At 40.8% G+C, this 20,500-nt stretch overlaps 1 protein-coding gene across 22 annotated transcripts in view; it reads right to left on the bottom strand.

Moving 5' to 3' along the window:
- The window catches only part of MPDZ (multiple PDZ domain crumbs cell polarity complex component), a 145,638-nt gene that overhangs the window by 110,961 nt on the left and 14,177 nt on the right, over nt 1–20,500 (bottom strand). For 20 of the 22 annotated variants that reach the window (XM_032768668.2, XM_032768669.2, XM_032768666.2 and 17 more), the window contains exons 4-9: nt 14,705–14,932; nt 13,159–13,298; nt 10,811–11,024; nt 7,716–7,844; nt 6,009–6,212; nt 2,680–2,794 (exon numbers count right to left, since the gene is read on the bottom strand). In XM_032768668.2, the coding sequence (XP_032624559.1) occupies nt 2,680–2,794; nt 6,009–6,212; nt 7,716–7,844; nt 10,811–11,024; nt 13,159–13,298; nt 14,705–14,932 (1,030 nt within the window). The remainder of the gene's footprint in view (nt 1–2,679; nt 2,795–6,008; nt 6,213–7,715; nt 7,845–10,810; nt 11,025–13,158; nt 13,299–14,704; nt 14,933–20,500) is intronic. The other 2 variants (XM_032768677.2, XM_032768683.2) reach the window with 2 other exon arrangements.

The following is a 20,500-nucleotide window of genomic DNA, read 5'->3' as shown; positions in this document are numbered from 1 at the left end:
TGGAGTCAGCTAGCCCCCGTCTGCTATTGGAGAAGACATTTTACCTAACCGGTTCCTGTCACATCTTACTGGGTAGTAACTGGGAGTCAATCCCACGTTTTTACCCAGGCACCCCCAGCCAGCCTCATGAGGCCAGCCAGGAGCACTCATGGGCTGATCTGGGACGACAGACTATCAGTATATTGTACCGTCTACCACGAGGAGGGAGAGAGGAGCGGATCCGCTTCTTCCACTGAGCGATGCAGTCATCGTTTCTTATCCACAGCATTGGACAGGAGCATAATCGAGTAGGCTGACATTGCAAAGAAGTTCAACAAGAAGTGTGATTCCTTTTCTTTCTTCCAATGGGGGGAGGGACTAGGGACTGTTCCGCCTGTACACGCCCGTGCACTGTGTTGTTGACATTTCGACATATTGGCGATCAGCAAGATTGCTCTCTTACTTTCTCAGAAGATCTGCTGGGTTGGCTGTGTCGGATAGCTAGGGAGTACTCTTTATTTCCACCCCTCCAACTACCGGATCATGAGGTTTCCATATATGGTCGTCTGGCTTCCCGAGTGTACACATGTCACGCGCGGATGTTGTATCCTGGAAGATTATTTTTCAACGCTTTTGGCATTCAGTAGTTCTGTAACGGTAGCTCGCTCTGATACAACGATTTGTTCTCCCTACAGTTGCTCAGAATCTAGTATCTCCCGTACGGTCCATGTGAGATGCTCCTTTTGACTTTGAGACTGCTCCGCCACCCGTGCTGATCGCGCTCATGCTGGGCAACAGGAATGTAATTCAAAAAGTTTGCCGGGGCTCTGTTTACCCCTGCAGACTGCATCTCGTTGAGTTTCAGATTGCTGTCCAGAGGCTGGGTCAGTGGTTGCATGTGTGTACTCGTCCAGAGGCCATACTCGTCTGATTTCCGTTCCCACTAGACCGTTATCGATTATGTGTGGCCGCATGAAATCGAATTTATAATATCAGTTTTATAAAACCGATTTTAGCTAATTCGATATTATCCCGTAGTGTAGACGTGGCCTTAGTCACCTGCTCCACTCTTCACAGAGAACATAGGAGCCAGGAAGGCCAGTGAGGTTATAGAGAATATGCTCTGAGGGATAACTGGCAGGCAAGCAGGGACATTGGATGGTGAGCAGGAACATGGGGGTAGGAAGAAAGAGCAGGCCTTGGGGAGGCATAAGGAGTTGATTACAGCTTTTGTGGAAGCTGGAGTATTAAACATGGATATATAATTGAGGAAAGAGGGTTTTTCATTGGGTTATGTGTGTTAGAACGGTCCACAGCTTTGCAGAAGGTCTGGGATTGGGGGAGAGGGGAAGTTGAGTGCCTTTGTTCTAGGGCAACACAGCTAAAAGTCTCCCAAGTGCTGCTGCCTCAACATACCATGCAATGATAAAGGAGCCTGTTAGCTCCACACCAAAAATGCAATGTAGTTTGCAAGGGCTAGTCAAGGACTCAGATAGTGATCTCCCAACTTTTTAAAGGTGTGTTGGTGCTTCTGTGCAACCAGGGCTATTCTTTAACAATGGGTTTTGGTTGGAGGAATAAGTAAGTTAATCAATCATTCCCCTAGGCAGTAAGATTTCCTAGTATACCAAGGTGCAATGGAGCAATTCAATTAGCAACATTTCAGACACACATCCTTGCTTTTGTGAGTCAGATATCAAACCCACAACATGTTCTACACTTGAAATTTAATTTGTATTTTTAAAGGTGATAATAGGTGGTGCTAGGAGAAGGGGAATACAGAAATTGTGCTCCTTCCTTGCTATGGCAATTGAGGCTTTTTTTGATCTGATAGACCATAAGATTTAGTCAGGATGTCTGCATTACTACTCAAAACCCTCAAAACCCTCAAAAGGGATGAGGATAGTGATTACTGTACTAACAAATGTTTCATATTATCGAAATGCTATTTCTTTATGTTTTTCTCAATATATACCAGGACAGAAAACACAGCAGCAGCTATTTGAAAATCATTATGGGGCAATTTATTAATCTGTTTTAATAAGAGTACTGCATCAATTTGCCTCATATAGATGCATGACAGATTTTTACATCAGTTCTCTCAAAAATGTAGTTGAAAATATTAGTAAAATAAATAACTAAATGTGCACATTAAATTTTTTTCTAAAAAACTCAGTGGGTCAGATTCTGCTTTGAGTTGCACCAAATAACCTAATTGAAATCAACGGAGATAGTGGACATCTATACTGTACTGATGTAAACAAAAGCAGAAATTGGTTCACTGATTTAAAAATAACATCAGCTAGAACTGCCTGCAATACTGCAAATAAAAGTCCTGCAATTTACTGTCTCCAAAATTCCCTTTAAAATACAAATATTTTTAAAAAATAGTCATATACCTTAAAATGGCTGTATCGATTTTTAGAAATATTTTTCAAAAATGCGTATCAAGGTTCAACCAAGAGTGATTTTCAAGACTGCTACAAAATCTTAAAACAGAATTTCATGATGAAAGACTGATTGATCCTAGCCTATTCTATCTGAAGTTACAACTCCGAAAATAATCCTTAACATGTTTTTTAATGAATCTTTTTTCCCTTTATGTACCAAAATGTCTAAACCAAATTAGAAATGCATATAGGCTATTGTATGCTGCAGTGATATAAAAGCAAAAACTTCAGGAATTTATTTTAGCATTACCTGAGGTTTTGTCTCCAATGTAACCAGCAATAGTTATTCCTAATCCTTGGAGGTTTTTAGTGAGTTCTACATCAAATTTCTCTCCATCTTCATCAATATCAAACGAAGTCTCTGCCTAACAAGAGAGCGTAATGAAAAAGGAAACCTTTTTTAAAAAAAGAAGCTGCATTCCATGAAGTTAAACATTAGAGACAAATGTCAAAAACAAAGTAGCAACTTTTCTTCTGCTCCAGCCCTGATATTCAGACAGACAACCATATTGTACACAGACAACATTCCTCACCAGAATGTTACTGGAATCCTGACACTTCTCAACACACACACACACACAAATAAATGACAGATGAAGCTCTAATAAGCTGAGCAATATATATCTTGAACAATAATATCACAATACATGCTTAAATACAGGATGCAAACAGTTCTGACATTCCTTTAATCTCAGGTTTAAACAGATCACAAAGGCTTGTGCTAAATTTAAAATAACCACAAACAAAAAGGTTTTTTCAAACTCATAATTTTTCAAATAAACGGCCAGCAATTTTAGTTATTTTTTTCTTATACATGCCAAGTTTAAAACATAATGGAATCTATTTCCAGTGAAACAATTATGTTTCCTGTTTTTAGCAAGACTTGAAATTTCTATTTTAGAAGGTGGCAATTATACTTCCAGCTATTTAAATGATGACAATCACCACTAATACCCACTATAGTCCTCTGAACTTCTGTGACAGAAAAAGCTGTTGGTAATTAATTCATTTATTTATTGCTAACGGAAGTGCTTTGATTACAACAGGAGAATGCACATTAAATGGCCACGTCAATCATGTCTTATTAAAAAAAGAACAACGTGGAAAACTTCACTTTGAGGCATCACAGAACTGACTTTTTTCTAGTGTTTAAAATAAATGTTCAGTGGCCAGATTACCAGCTTGGGTCAACCAGCGTAACTCCACTGTAGTCGATAGAGCTATGCTGATATACACCAGCTGAAGATCTGACCCATTTCTTTATCTGAAGAACTCCATCTAAAAATACAGTCAAGCACAAGCAAAGCATCTAATTCTGAAGCTCTAAACCTACCTCCTTCATATTACAGGGTTATTTGGACAGCACATAAATTATAACAATCCATGATTAGAGCCCAATAATTCCTTCCATTTCCGTTAGCTGATTAGTTTCCAGAAGTACTAATCTCTCCTGAGAATCATGAAGAGGGATGCCAGTTTCATGGCATCATCCCTGTGTTTTTGATGTGCTGTAGAAGCTCCTCTGCTGAAGCCTTACCCAGTTAAGGCCCATCCTCCCATTCTGCATTTAAGAATGAGCCACAGATGCCTGAGGGGGAACTGCATCAGCGACAGTCTCCAAAACATTGGTGGTAAATGTCCACACATAAGTTACGGCAGCTTTCGGCATCATTAACTGAGTTTCTATATTCAGCAAGGGAGATATTGTGCAGACGTAGGGCAGCTGCCCAAAGACAACACACCTCCTGCCAGGGACAAGGTGGTGAAGAAAAAAAAAGAACATGGGGGGGGGGGGAAGAGGGAGCTAAAAAATAGAAGTGAGATTTTGGCATTATTTCCGTAGTAGTAATGGAAGCACTGGATAATATCATCCTCAAGATTGCAATCTCTAATACCAGCATTTCACATCATGTAACAGCCAGAACAACATAAATCTAGATGTTCTGATACATGATGTCATGAGAATCAGCTGCTTTTCTAAAAGAACTGTTTTACAGCAAAATAATATATGCAGGGTGGTTATTGACTCCTCTATTTGATGTTTCCTGCAAAGAAACTTCTGTTGAAATGCTCTGAATTGAGACATTTCCTTTTTAAAAAGAGGGACAATTCTGATTTGCAAACAAGAGTCAGAAGAGCTAACTTCTCTTCCTCCCCCACCAACCCCTGCAATCTTTGGGCACTGTGAAAATAGTAATTTCCTCTCAAACTATTTCAAGACCACCTAGTGGGCATGTAGAAGCCTGCCTATAATATAACAGGAGGGGTGAAGTTATCTGCCTATTCTATCCTCTTTCTGTAACATGAAATAGCAATGGGTATAAAATCAGTAATCGAGGGGAGATTGTTTTCATTTTGTTTTGTTTTTTTTTAAGACAGGTAAAGGGAATTTTCTCAAAGTGGTCTATATAACTTAAAGAAGTGTTTTAAATTCATTGACATTAGTAGACATATTCCTAGAAATAGTAAGAAAAGCTGAAATGAGAAATTTATTATGGGGTATAAATAAGATCTATTTTAGTCTTAAAAGTTTAACAATCTTCTCTTTTGTTTCATTCACTTATTTACATGTGGCTATTTGTGTGTGCTCATTATGGGACTGATACTGCCACACTTAAGTTGGGGAGCTACTCATTGCATTGAACTAGGCTATGTTAAAAACACACACAAAGATTTTCAGCTTCCTATTTTAAATTTACAGTTCATTGTGACATACCTACTATAGTATGCTTCGTGAAAAAGTGGTAATTCTCATGATAGGAAACATCTGAATAAATGAACTTGACATATGAATTGCACTTAGATTACTAATGCTTTCACTTTCTTGTATTTTCCATTTTTTCCCTATGTTAACGTTTTCTCCCTCAGCATTTTTTTCTGAATTTTAAAGGAAGAAATCATGGAGGGGAGGCACTGGTAGACGGGGTATATTTTGGGGAGTCAGACGAGAGAGAGAAACAGAACAATGGAGGAAAAAGGGAGTGTCAGAACATCAGAGGAGGAATAAAGGTAGCAGCTGGGTGACTGCCTCGCATTGGGCTGGCTCATGAAGCTGTGTCAGGTTACCAAGGAAAGGAACTGCAGCTGTGTGCTGGCTGGCACATTGAGGAGTTGTCTGACAGATGGTGATGACAATATGGGGATGAAGAGATGTGCCTGGGGAGGAGGAGATGGAGAGGCAGACAGAGGAACGTACTGCAGATCCAGCTGACCCACTCTAGAGAAAGAGTTGCAAAGTTCAGGGAGGTGCTGCAACACATTGATTGGTCAGCTGTCCCAAAGCACCACTAATGGGCCCATCCAAGTTAATGGGCTAGTCAACCTGGATGCTTAAAAATTATTTCCACCACACACGTCTTCAAGCCTGAATCCTGAAAGAACTCCATCCATACAACTCCCACTCACTTCAGTGAGGCTCCTTACACCCTGGGCTTGTAAGATCCCGCTTTCCATAGCTAACGGACGAAAACATGGCTATTGGTCATTAAAACACTAGCCCCTGATATAAATGTAATATTATCCAACTGGTAACAGAGTGACAGTTGTTGCCACATTTTACTGATATTTCTTTATATGTACCTGTTTCTCTGGTATGGAAGTTGGTATGGGGGTTGATGGAGGGACGGCTGGTGGAGGTGGTTCCTCTATGGGACCTCTTGCAATGACCAGCTTCACTCGATTTCCACACTGTCTCAGCACTTGTGCCACTTGTTCGCTGCTCATTCCAGCCAGGTCCGTATCGCCAATTTTCAGGATATGGTCTCCACTGCATAACCTTCCATGCTGGATGAGGAAGTAACCAGCCAACCAGCCACAATTAATCATAAAAAACACTAGCAGCCATTTCCCCCTTCCCCCACACAAACAATCATATTGGTCAATTTAAAATGTGTGCTCTGCAAGTAGTTTTTAAATGTCATGCCATACACTCCTGGTGGGGCAGAGGAAAAAGATTATGCCCGTGTGTGATACAAGTGCAGCGGTATGTGTACAGGAATATATTTTTAGAAGTGGAGACCAACTTCTGCGTACAAAACTGTGTATAATTACGTAAACGGCTTGCACATTTAGCAATTTTATACAAAGATGGGAATTCTATTTCAAAATCCCCTTCTATACCCACTAATGCCCGATTTGCACCTGTAATTTCAGTAATTTTCTGAGCTTTCATCTGTGCACACACAAACATGCATTTGTGTGTGTACAGATCTTGGGCCTCTTATTTAAGAGCTGGCCCTCAAGATTAACCATATTTTTAAAATAAATTATATTTCTCAGTTACTGTGATATCACAGTTATTTATATCGTTTTTAAAACATTCATTTATTTCTTGTTTCTTTTATTTTAAACTGTAAAAATATTTCAAGTGAATTCAGTACCCATGAAAGGTATTAAAACTGACAGACTGGGGGAGTGAATTCATCTGTTGGTTCACAGAACACATGCAGCATGGACATCAGCAGCACAAGCTACCCACAGACCAAGCAGTGTTTAGTATGTCTATACTACAACTGCAAATGTGATTGCAGCAAGTGTATACCTACCCAAGCTAGCTTTAATCTAGCTGGCATAAGAACCAGTAGCAGTGAAGACACAGCATCATAGGCTAGACGATGCTGAAGTCCACGTTGCTGTGGTTTCACTGCTATTGGTAATTGCACTAAGATTAAAGCTAACTTGGGTAGGTCTACATATCTGCAATCACGCCTCCGACTGCAGTGTAGACATTCCCTTAGTGCCTCAGTCCTGACCTACAGAGACTACAGGTCAGAGGGACAATCTGTCTCTGAGCCCATTCAATCCTTGAGCTCTTTGCTATAACACTGAAAAGGGTGCCCTTGGTGGTAGTTTTGTGTTATAGACACCTCCACACTGGGAAATGGAGCGAGATCACCAAACTCATCTCACAAAGGTCATTATGATGGTAATAACCTTTGGTCATTTCCAGCTCGGGTTGGATTAGTGCACAAGTGAAAGACTATTGTGCTATTTATTTCAGAGTTAGAAATGATATACTTAATCAGCACACAATAGGAGTGGTGCAAAGTAATAGATTTAGGAGAGTGACTGAACACCAGATTCCACTTTTGGGGTTGTATGTGCAGATCCCACATTCTATACATGATCATTAATAAGGATAAAATTGCCCATATACATTACTAGCATCATCTTTTTCTTTCAGACTACAAGGAAGAAAACTGTCACTTAACATTATTATGGCAGATCTACAGGATAAATTTACCCCACACTAAACAGTAAAGAAGAAATTGTTAGGGGAGAGTTTACCTGATCAGCTACTCCTCCTGGGAGGATGGTTTTAACTATCACTCCAGTTGACTTTCCTCCCACTATCCCAAATCCCAAACCTGATCCATCATTCACCAACTCAATGGTCTCCACATGCTGCCAGTGGACCTACAAGGAGTAAACTTGTAAATAAGCTTGCAAATGACCAAAGTAAGAACACAGCTATTAAATCTTGTCACAAGACACTTATACAGTATTTCTATGACATATTTTTGAAAAGAGGGGAGAAAGGCTGCTCTATATCAGTTACTATTAGCCCACTGGAAAGGAAGGTGGGCATTTAACAAGTAGAATTTCTCCACTACGTAGCCTCTCCATGAATCTGTTTACAGATCAAATTCTTGCGGATACTGGGAGGTGGTGAGTGTCTTCAATTCCCAACGCAGTCAAAAGGAATAAAATGTGCTTAATATCTTATGGGAAGCATTTAGCATCTCACTGGATTGGGACTCAAAGTCTCCTATAATGTAGATAAGTCACTCTCACCAGAAGTCACATACATGCACTGAAAAGGGGCTATGGACCCAATTCTCAGCTACAACTGAGGGGGAGACTGCAAAAGTTCTACTCCAGTTCTGTTCCATCCCCAGCATAGATGAGACCAGCCTGGCAGCTGCTGTAAATGACACACACTGGCTATGATTACATAGGGGACCATTCATCCAACAGAAATAGCTGAAGCACAGCTCACTGTTGCCAAACCCCGATCCCAATGGGCCCCTACACTGGGAGGCTGCATGACTGGTTATGCCAATTTTATTCTGCCTGAGGAGTCCTCCATGCCAGAGATTACCTCAACAAGGAAAATTCAACCAGCTTTCTATTCCCTTTACACCATGAAAGTAGCATAGGTTAGAAAATCTGTGCGAATCCAAAGAAATTAGGACATGAACAGTACTATTCATTTAAGTGGTGTAAATCATTATGATTAAATCACACAGCATCAGGCATTTTCAGCCCGCTGAAAAGGACGAAAGCCTCTTCAGTGTAGATCCAAGTAATCAGCTATCATTCATTTTACATTCCACATCAAGTCAACAGCTTTATGCACATGCAGAACTGTCCCTTAAGTGGTAAGCAGAGGATCCCAGGCTACAACCAGTAGTCTGAGGTTGATATGATGAGAATGGAATATTTGTTGCCAATGGTTTTCTTTCTGGGCTTGATGTTGTGATGGAAGTGGTAGCTGTTCTGTAATGGTTTATGGATATTCTATGCCAGTGGTTTTCAAACTTTTTTTCTGGTGACCAGTTGAAGCAAAATGTTGATGCCCGCAACCCAACAGAGCTGGGAATGATGGGTTTGAGGTGGGGGAGGGGCTCAGGGCTGGGGCAGAGGTTTGGGGTGTAGGGGTGACGGCTGCAGGGTGGGGCCGGGAATGAGGGGTTCAGGGTGTGGGAGGGTTGGGGCAAGGGGTTGGGGTGCAGGAGGGAATCAGGGCTCTGGGCTGGGAGTGTGGGGTTTGGGGTGCAGGAGGGGGCTCTGGGTTTGGGAGGGCTCATGCCTGTGGCAAGGAATTGGGGTGCTGGAAGGGTCAGGGCTCTGGGCTGGGGATTCAGGCTTTCGGGTGGGGCCAGAGATCAGGGGTTTGGGGTGCAGGAAGGGGCTCAGGGCTGGGGACTGGGACACAGGTTTACCTCGGGTGGCTCCCCGTCAGCAGCGCAGCTGGGGTGCAAAGGCAGGCTTCCTAACCCCTTGCTCCCTCCACCTAGGAGCTGGACCTTCTGCTGGCCGCTTCCAGGGTGCAGCGCGGTGACAGAACAGGTAGGGACTAGCCTGCATTAGCCAGGAAGCACCACTGACTTCTAACGGCCCGGTCGGTGGTGCTGACCAGAGCCGCCATGACCCAGTCCTTTCGTGGGTCGCAACCCAGAACTGGGTTGCAGAATAGGTTTGAAAACCACTGCCCTATGCTGTACGTTGACCTGCTTATTGGAGTGTTCACTGTGTGAACACAATGGTTTCATTTAATAGTGCTCTGTAAGGAAAAACAAGCAAGCTCAAGATAAGCCACTTCTCCACAAATGCTTTAAGGTTAAGAGACAACACCAGAACAGGAAAAGGTCCATGCACAGAGCAGATCAGCAAACCTGTGACAAGTTTCAAAACGAACATGCTTTCAAGAGAGGGTGAATTTGGGGAAACCAGATTGAGAGACAGGAACCTGCTGGGCACATCTGAAAAAGTTAAAACTTTCTGGGGGTACAATTAAGGGACAGTAAGCCTTGGGTAAGACAGACATCCATGCAGATTTTTTTAAACATTCTTTTGATGCTTTTTCCTATTGTAAAAATAAACAAAAGTTGTTTTAAGAAGGCTCTCTGGTCACGATATATACCACTGGTCACAGACTGCCGAAAAGAAGAGTTCATATTCAGTTGGAACTGCAGGGTAAGAGCTGTTGTTACACAAGGTACTGTAACCCAGTCTAAGAGTTGGAGAACTGTGTATTTCCTTCCTGGTACAGGCCTGACACCTGAGAGGGTGCACTCAGAGAGACCAGAAAAGGAGACAGAGGTGCAGCTATACCCCTGTAATCATGATAGATGTCTCCCCCAAACTGAGACATTTGGACTGTGCCTCCTTTCCCACACCTTGGCTTTCTGCATGCTCCATTTGGCCTTCTCTGCCTATAAGAATGAGAGCATAAACAGGGAGAATGAGCTTGGTTGCTAGTACAGATCAGATTGCAAGCCCCACAAGTTTCTGTTCCCTAAAAGGAGAGGAGAAGATCACAGCAGGAGATTCCATTTTCTACTGCTTCCCAAAAAGCTTTAAAAGCTGGGATTGCAATGGATAAAGCAGAAGTGCTCTATTTGCCTCTTTGAAGACAGAGAATTTGAGACATAGGAAGAAAAGGCATGACCAAGCTCCAGAGCCCCCTGGACAATCCTGAAATGTTTCCAGTATTTACAGGAGGAAAGGTACAGCCCAACTGGCCCATTTTGGGAGGAAGAAGTCAGGAGCGGGGGAAAAAAATAAATAAATGGGTTACGTAGTACAGGATATTGTAAGCCTATATGCACCTGAAATTGCAAACATAGACACTGCCCTTACATTTGGGAGGTACTCACCGGGTTGGAATGGGCAGAGACTGTGCTAGCAGCAGATGGAGATCGAGAAACTACAGGACTGATCAGCTGAGGCAAGGAACCCCTGGCCACAACTAGTTGGACATTATCTTTTGCCTTCTGCAGGATGCTGATAGCCTGTTGATGTGTAATTGTCTGATCAAGGGCTTGTCCATTAATAGCAAGGATTTGATCTGCTTCCTTCAGCCGTCCATCTCTGTCACAATTGTATAAACAAAACAAAAAACCACACAAGAAAAAAAAATGTTGCTACAGACATAGTATTTTGACAATTTTCCAGTATTTTTATCCTGTTTTCTATTTTCCCCGCTTCTTAATCTTTCCCTGCAGTTTTGCTGCAAGGTGCTATTATGGCACTTGGGGAGATCAGCTCCCTTTGAAGCTAATCCCACTGCCACTCTTCTCTCCTGGCTGCTACCCCCTAGCTAGCTCCCTTCTCCCTGCACCCTCATCCGAGACTAAGCATATTAGATCTGAACTGCTCCCGTCCATAGCCTGGGAACTTATGTTTATTCTTGACTTTGAGCTTGCTTAACAGACCAAGTGCTCTACTACTTTGTTCAATGTGCAAGTTCTGAATATTCATCAAACCATGTAGTGGAACATACTTTCATCAAGATCCTAGGAAAAAACAATTTTCTTTTTAGCAAGAGGGAGAGAATGTATGATAAAACAGATCCCTTTTACATGAAACACCTACATAAATTATAAAATAAATCATTTTGTGGCAAAGGAAGTACTGATCTACAGTCACACAGTGAGCCCTTTCCCAGACCTACTTCAAAAAAATGTGTATGAAATCTACAGATGAGTTACTCTTAACCTTTATTGCTTCAGAAAGATTCAAACAAGCAAAGGCTTTTTTTCAAAATATATATATGACAATGCTCTGTGAAACACACATCAAGTCAAAAATTGGTTTCTCCATATCACATACTTCTTTGGTTGCCTGGCCTGGAAAAGGGACCAAAGTACTTAGAAGTGACCAGGAAGAAATGTCCTCTAGCCCCAGTCTGGAATATTTTGCTGGGAACTGAAATCCTCTGTATGATTTATTGCTTCAGAGACTCTCTAATTTACAGGTGAACAGTTCTGTACCCCACTAAAGTGATTCTAGAACTGACATAGTACTTGTTTTCGCTTCACAAATCATTAAGGAGTTGATTCAATAAAAACATGTTTCAGCTTATCCATTTGATTAGGGCAACTCAGACCACTTGCATGGAAAAATAATTTGAAGGTGGTCCTTAAAAACAGTCTAGAAAAGATTGCTGCAATGAACAGCAAACCATATGTTGCTGAGTTTAACTCTAGGGTCCATATACTGCACTCACCTGAATGGCTGCGTTCAGACCAAAAGCAGTTTAAATACTAATCTGTTGCCCAGAGAGGTGAGCAGGGAGATCCCAAGCAGGGAACTGCTGCATATACCAGAGGATATCTACAGGGACTTCCCATGGCCACAGAGAGGTAAACGTAGGCAGGGGCACAGCCAGTGGGTTCATGCACAGTGCAAATCCACTGGGTAACAAACCATCTGGGGCTGGAGGGGGAAAGCAGAGTGGACCAATTCTCCTATACCTGCTAATAGTCTCTAGGACTAGGGGCTTTCCTATGTAGCTCCTAAGCCCAAAAGTTCTTTGTTCAAGCTTGGCTTGTGGGATCAAGATTAAGGTGTAAAGGGTATTTTCACAAACAATAATTATTGGTGAGTTCCAGGTAACATTTTCTGGCTATATTTGGTTAATTCCTTTTTTTTTAAAGTGTAAGCATATTAGGTTAAGCACTGTTTGTAACAGGATTCTGAGCCCCTTACTGTTGCTCTACAGAACCTTACTCTGCAAACAGCACTGGTAACTCTAGTGGAGATACTCCTACAGTACATTACCATTTAAAGTAAGGGTGTCAGAATCTTGGTCAAAAACAATTGGCTCAAACATACATCTTTGAAACTATTTTTTAAGAACTGAGGGGACTATTCTATCTTCAAAAGGTATACAATATTCCCCAGTAACATAAATGGGAGTTGTACCAGGGTACTAAGATCAGAATCAACTCTTTCATCTGGTAGAATAAATTTTAAAAATACCACATCAATGATTACCCAGAGATCTAATTACCAAAGCAGTAATATGATACTAGGATTACATTTATGACTGAAATTTTATTAATGCAAATCTTAATTCTCAATTGAAAAGCAGACTTCAAATGTCTCGGGCCTAAGAGTAAGAGAGAATGGGTTGTGGTACCGTGAATAATGACAAGCACAAACAAGGACGCCAAAGACTAAGTTAAATTATGATGTCATTATTCAGTACCAATAATCTCACCTATATGCCACGCTTCCTTCTTGGATCTCCTGCACAAATATTCCCAGTTCCCCTCTGTTTTCACTCTTCAATCCCACAACACTAAAGCCCAGCCCACCAATTGGAGGTTTAACCAGCTCTAGGGTCTCGATGAGGCGACCCTGTTCAAGCAAAATAAACAAAAATATTAAATATACTGAAAAGCAGCATTAATGAACCATTTTAACAAACTCTTACAACCAGAGTAGACTTTGCTCAAGTCAATAAATGAATAACTTATTAGAACATACAGCAAAACTATGGAATGCTGCATCCAGTTCTGGTAGGGTGACCAGATGAGATGAAGAAAATATCAGGACACATTTTGGAGGGGAGGGGTATCTGCCGGTGGAGCAAAAAAAAAAAACAAAAACAAAAAAAAAAACAAACCACACAACAGCGCTGCTGGCAAGAGAAATATTGGGACAAATTGTGTCCTCGACCAAAGATCAGTCGGGACACAGGAAAAACACCCAAATATTGGGACAGTCTCGATTTTATCAGGACGTCTGGTCACCCTAAATTCTGGTATCTCTGAGCTATACAGAAGCTGATAGAAGGAATTCAGAGAAGAGCAAGAAAGTTGTTATAGCCTGGAGGAAAAGGATGACAAGAGGTAGATACATATAGCTTGGCTGAGTGGTGACTAAAGGGAAATCTTAAATATCTATAAATATTTGAAGGAGGAAGAGTAATTACGGAGTATAACTAGGTATAACAGAATGAAATTCAGAAAGAGAACATTTAAGCTTTCAGGAGAAACTTCCTGACGGTATTGTCTATTATACTGGGAAAGAATCTCTCAAGGGAAGTGATGGAAAACCTCTCCCCTGAGTCTCTTAAAAGTAAACTGGAAATGCACTGAAAGAGCTTCTTGGCCAAATTTTAACCGAATGTCCCTTTGTACAACCTGACTGAAGTCAATGGAGTGGTAAGTCATGGCAGATTTTGGCCCACTATAATGGCAGAGAGGTGGACTAAAAGGCTTAATAGGTCTTTTTCACATCTAATTCCTGAATCTATTATATATTTTATTAATCCTTTAACAGCCCATAACAGCAAAATTCCACTAAGAGAGCCACAAAACTGATACAGACTCTGATAATCCACACTCTTTCATATATGGAATGGCAGTTCTTCACATATGGTGAGAGAGGAATACCGGAATGCAGATCTGCTGTGAAGAATATTGCTTCATTAAGAGAAGTGTAGTTAACCATGCAGTAAATAATAAATAGCACAGTACCAATGCTATTTTGTTGAGAATATTTCCATGTTTACTCTAAAACTTCAAGTGCTTCTCAGATAAAAAGGCTAGAAATATTTTGTTTCACCCAGCAAAATAGTTTAAATGGGGAGGGGGGTGTTTGCTTTTAAAGACTGTAATTCATTTCTCTTTAAGCAGAAGGATAAGAATAAAAATATGTTGAATTCATTCAACAACTGCAATGATCCACTATTTGTGGTTACCATAAGTCATAAAATACATCAACGGAAAATTTAACTATTTGCAGGCTTGTTGTCTTACCTGTGACATAGTTCTGATTAGCTGCTCCAACTCATCACTGGAGCTGGAGGATTTCCCATTAATCTGAGGAGTAACGGATCTCACAGATGCTTCTAGCACATTAGCAGGGCTGCCATTCTGCTGAGCCAATAAATAGGATTCATTATGTGGCAAGGAACCCACACTAGCACCATGACGGGGAAGCTGTGGGAATTCGCCAGCCGAAAGTATGGATGGTGCGACATTTACCTGAAGATGATTCACAACGTTATAGAATTTTAGTCTTCCAGTGTGGCAAAACAATCAGTATGGATAAAGCGCATCATGATTAACAGATCTTCTTGCCAAGACAAAAAACACAAAAATTACCTTAGATTTTTTTTAAAATGACACACTTTTTCCTCACACACACAGTATGTTAATTGATATAAAGTTGTGAACCATAAAAATATGAGTAAAAAGTCATGGAAACAGTTTGCAAGCATCATCTGTATGCTATATTAAATGTATTTGTTCCTTTTAGTGTAAACAGACAGAACTGTTCTAGCATTGTGGTAATTCAGGACAAATTTGAACAGAGCTGTCACCACCATAAAGAGAGTCTTTTAAAACCAACTTAACCCTGTTTAAAAAAATCTGGATTTATCTTAGGGAGAGAAACCTCAGTGATGAGGACAGAATTAGAAGTCTCACTGAGAGTTCATGGGTCTGGTCTTTTGCGTCACCATATGGTAAGACTGTCACTCTCTATTAACCTCTCCGTTAGCTCAAGGATTTAATTTAAAACTAACGGATGATGTGTCTAAATCCCCTAGACTACTTTGAAAATCTTGCAGCCCTAGTTTATATTTCTACTATCTGCCCTGAGAAAAAGGCTTGTGCATCATGCTGCCCCTAGAGCACACCGGAGAATAAACTAACTCAGAGGATCACAATCCTTTTCCCTGCTTGCTCTTGGACAGTAGCAGATTACTTTTTTTTTTTTTAAATGCACAAGTAAAGCTGTGCTGACTAGCACTTTGAAGGCAGGGTGTCAAGACTCTGTTCCCCACTCTTGCCTGTCCACGCACAGAAGCTCTGGAACACCTGCTCTCCCTCCTGCACTATGACTAGTAATTATGGACTTGTTTGCTGTTTACAACAGCAAACACTGTACCAAAATGCTTGCATCATGTCCTGTAATGCCAAAGAAAAAATTAGATAAAACAGATTGAAGTTTTCCTTCTTTATCTTTAAAGTTGTCATCAAAGTTTCAAATATCAAATAGAAAATCTCAAAATTCCTGGGGGTATTTTTAAAATCATTTTCTTAACTTAATCTTATTCTATTAACTCCAATATCACTGCCCTAACTACTGTACTTACACTGGGTAATGAAATTAATCAAATCATCTTACTATTATTTCTGCCATTCTATAATCATCATTTTGTTCCGTCACTTATCTCCTTCCTCAGCTTTAAACTTCCACATTACGTGCAAGTGCCACTCTGGTAAACATCCTCCAACATATTCAAATACAGCAGAAGAGTATTCTATTCATTCTCATTTCAAGGAAAATGTAGACTGAACACACTCAGACTGTGAAGTAGTATCCTAAGGTTAATGGTGCAGTCTCTTTGCTTGAGGTTATTTAGAAGTGGACAGGGCTGGACAGAGCACTTAAAAATATACTGTAGGACACAATCCTGCATTGACAGGAAGATGGACAAGAATACCTGACAGACATAAGAGCTGAAAATTGCCTATGATTCTATGACTCTTCTCTCTGTCACAAAATGTCAGCTCTGTTCATATTTCATTATCTCTGTTAATAATGAATCATCTGATTCTTTTCCACTTCTCAGAGCATGGGCTGAGCCAGAAGGTCTGAGTGGTTTTTGGAGCAGAGCAGAAGCAGGACTAAGGGGGTCCTGCTATGCCCTGTTACAATCCCTAATTCAGACATTTGTATACCTGATTGCACCCTCAAGTCAGAAATTTAACCTTCTAAAAGGGCCCATAATTATGTGCAGAAAACTATGTCCAAAATTATTTGTCTGTGCAATTTACATCCACGCAACTGGAGGCCAGGATTTAAAAATCTGGCCCTTGGAATCTGAATTCAAAACCCAATCCTTGCTCACTGCCAAATACACTATAATGACATGAAGGGATGATCTGCTCAGATTATGTTAGCTGCACAATAGGAATCAAGTGATATAACTTGACAGTCTGAAGCCTAGTAAACATTTTATTTGCTCTATATCCCTCTCTGTGCTCTCCATCTTCAAATATCAACAACAGTCATGTTTCTTAACATAATACATTTTAAAGGGCCTGATTCTCATTTACAATGAGGCCATTTTACACACTCAGTCACATAAAGCACCCTTAAAGCAAGTATAATAATTCACTCCCACATTACAGCCCCTTTACACTCCGAGAGCAGGTGTGAAGTGGCCTGAGTGTAAATGAAAATCACGCCCAAAAAGTTTTAGATGTGCAACCTGAGGTCACAACACATGGACCCAAACCTGCAAACGCCAGCAGGCACCATGCAGAGCTGTTTATAGAAATGTGTGTTATAATTGTTTTACTTATGAAAACAATTAAATAGAAGCATATGAAATATTTTATCCTTAGACTTGTATTTGGGGGCCATTATTCTTCACTTAATATCTTAATGCCAAGGTGTCTCTTACACTGCACATGGTTGGCAGGGACCCTCCCTCCCAGGGGAGATTTTACCCTGCACATATGGAGTAGGGGAAATGCTCTCTTAGTGCCCCCATTTTTCCCTTTCCCTGATCCTCCACGGAAGTCTGACCAGTCTGTGTGGTTCTCAAGCCACCCCCTTTGATGGGATGTGTAAAATCACCCTCCAAAACAAAGTCAGAAAAGCACAGAAAGTCTGAAAATCATGCTGATAAAGAGAGAAATTTTGGACCACTTGAACAAAGCTAAATAGAGATGTCTTATGTAGAAGATCATCCTATAGGTGAGGAAGAATAGTATACTAACTTCCTAACATGCAGAGCACAGGCACAGCTGGCTGCAGCCATGCAACTACTATGCCCCTTTATCGTCATCCCTGGCCAGCAAATCCCCGTAGTCATAGTCCCACTGGCCTCATCCCTGCCCTCTCACCATGCTCTTTAGGAACAGCTGCCTCTGAAAAGTGCTTTCAATCTCACATGGGGCATGGATTGCCTCTGAACAGCCTCTCTTCAGCCTGTCTCCCCACAAAGAGCAACAGCAACGCCTGTGCTGCATCTAGAACTTTCCATACCTGTCAGATGCACCAGCATCTCAGCTGGAGTGAACCACAGTGACTCCCTGGGTCTGACCTTTTTAAGAACAGCAGCTCTTCTACATGATCATGGTATTGTTTCTCCTCGTTACGGAATAAATCACTTACTTTGCTGGAAGGGCAAGGAGCTCAGTAAGAAAAAAAAATCCTTTACTGTGTCCAAAAATGAAAAGCACAAGGTGAGAAAAGCTTCTCCTATGTATGAATTTACAGCAGGAATACTGACATGCCCCTTGCATACACTATATGAAAAGACTAAAATCATAGATGCTCTTAAATCTACACTCACAGGAAGACTTCGTTTCTTAAAAAATCTTTCAGCAAAACACTGGCTACAGCACAGCTATGATGCATTATTGAATACTAGCTCTTCTACTGTAATTGATGGTGGCACTCCACTTTAACGATCTTTATCTTTAAAACTAATTAAAGAAATTAGTTGAATGTTCAATGGGGATTAGCTTAATGTGAGAAGACTGCGTCAGATAAAGTGGCTTCTGACTCGTGATCACAACGTGGGGGGGGAAGGTTGAAAAAGTGAAGTTTTTCACATATATTCAAAACGTAATTTCTCTCTCTCTCTCTCTCTCTCTCACACACATATACACTTAAACAATGGGCTTTTTTAAGTAGTGATACTATGCAAAGCCATGTTGCTATATGGTAGTTGTCCCTTGGTATATGATATGAGTTCTTCCCCTGCCGGATGTTAACAGCAAGGGGAACCGCAAACAAGGAAGGTCAAGACCATACTCCCTTTCTCTGTGACTAAATAGGAAGGGGATCCTGATTTTTTGTTTGTTTTTTGTTTTCATTTTTTTGGTAAGGGTCACAGTATAGAAACGGTTGAGAACCACTGGTGCACACTACTCCTAATCACACTGACAGAGGTCGTTCCCGGATGACATTAAACCACAAATGGAAGTCCTGCAAAAATGATGCTTTTGTGGTTATAAGAAATATTTTTCACAACATATAAATTGCACTGCTTGGCAGTAATAAAACCATTATAACTCCATCATAAAGTAGCTTTATAGCCCTGTGATTATGTAAGTACTGTAAGAAGGAATATTACTTTGTTCTATAATTTGGCTTATGCCAATTTGCCTTGATTGGCTTTCCTTTACTGTATGTAACATCTGCAATATTGACATAATTTGGCATTAGACAAAAAGAAAATTCACTGACACCACACAGTGTGATAAAACTTATGTTACAGTTGCATAGTTAGACTCTCAATGCAATCAAATACTACTTTCATTTGGTTGTTCAAAATGTTTTTAATAAAAAAATCCTATTCTAGTCATATCTTTGATACATCAGCATTTAAAGAAACAAATCAGCATTTTTAGGTCTCTCAAAATTAGTTTGTTTAAAACTTAAGCGTTTGTGTGTGTCAGGCTCAGCAGGTGTCACTCCAAGACCACAAAGGCCTCAATACAGTATTTAATCTGGTATTTGTGTCTCCTAAAATTATCAAGAGGGTTGTAAGCATGCATAATAATCATAAAGGGTCCAAGCATCCTGAAAAACTTGAAGTGAGAGGTTAACTCTGCAAAGCTCTCTTTGTAATGTTTTCTCTTCATCTTTTTCTGTAGGGGGTTACAGAGCACTCAAAAAAAAAAAAAAAAAAAAAAAGGCCTTAGGACTGGCCCCAAATCCCACCACCACCCACCACAACTCTTTAAAAATGAACATGCCATTCAATGGAGGCTAGCAGCATTACCTACATAGCAGCCTTAATTTTTAGTGTTAGCTCCAAATCCCTGGAGTCCTGTCCCCCCAACCCCAAACCCCAGCAGCACTGTTCCAAACGAGCCATGCTGACTGCCCCTGCCACTAATAAATACCTCACTGAGTCACATGGAGAGTTTTTAGGTCAGAGTAAATTTGGTTTTACGAACATATGGAATATTTTGGCTCACATAACAGACTCCAGGACCAACAGTCACTACTGTAGTGGAAAGACGACAAAACAGTAACTGCGAGTACTTTTTTTGGTGTAATGCTTTGCAGGATTTCACATGACCTTTCACAGGCAAAAAAAAAATTAATTTCCAGGTGCCTGTGTTTAATTCCTTTGCTGTATAGACTTTACAGCACTGATCACCTGACCACTGTGGGCAAGCTAGCCTATGTCTGCATTGCAGGGGTTATTTTTCCATTCCTGAATCCTATGTAAAATGGCCATAATTCCAAGGGAGAAAAATCTGAGGAATGCAGTCCAGCCAAGGAAGGGATTTTTCTCATTAGCAGTGCCTTGAGCATCGTAAGAGGATGCACAGAATGAAAGACAGAAAGGAGAAGAGAGGATTGCCATTGCTGGGTGATTAATATGTTTAGAATATTTTTACATGGTGAAAAAATTAAATCAAATAATTTAAAACTTGAGAAGTTCAACAAACCACAAGGCAGAATTTCTATTTGTCTTTTCTGTTGCTCCCTTATCTTCAAACACCGAGCTTGCTCTGCAGCATCAGAGAGCAAACATTCAGTAAAGAGAGAGGCTGCTGGGGGGGGGGGGGGGG

The sequence above is a fragment of the Chelonoidis abingdonii genome, chromosome 6, assembly GCF_003597395.2.
Source record: "Chelonoidis abingdonii isolate Lonesome George chromosome 6, CheloAbing_2.0, whole genome shotgun sequence".
Lineage (NCBI taxonomy): Eukaryota > Metazoa > Chordata > Testudines > Testudinidae > Chelonoidis > Chelonoidis abingdonii.
The sequence above is the reverse complement of the archived record's forward strand: the minus strand, read 5'-3'. Positions and strand labels throughout refer to the sequence as shown.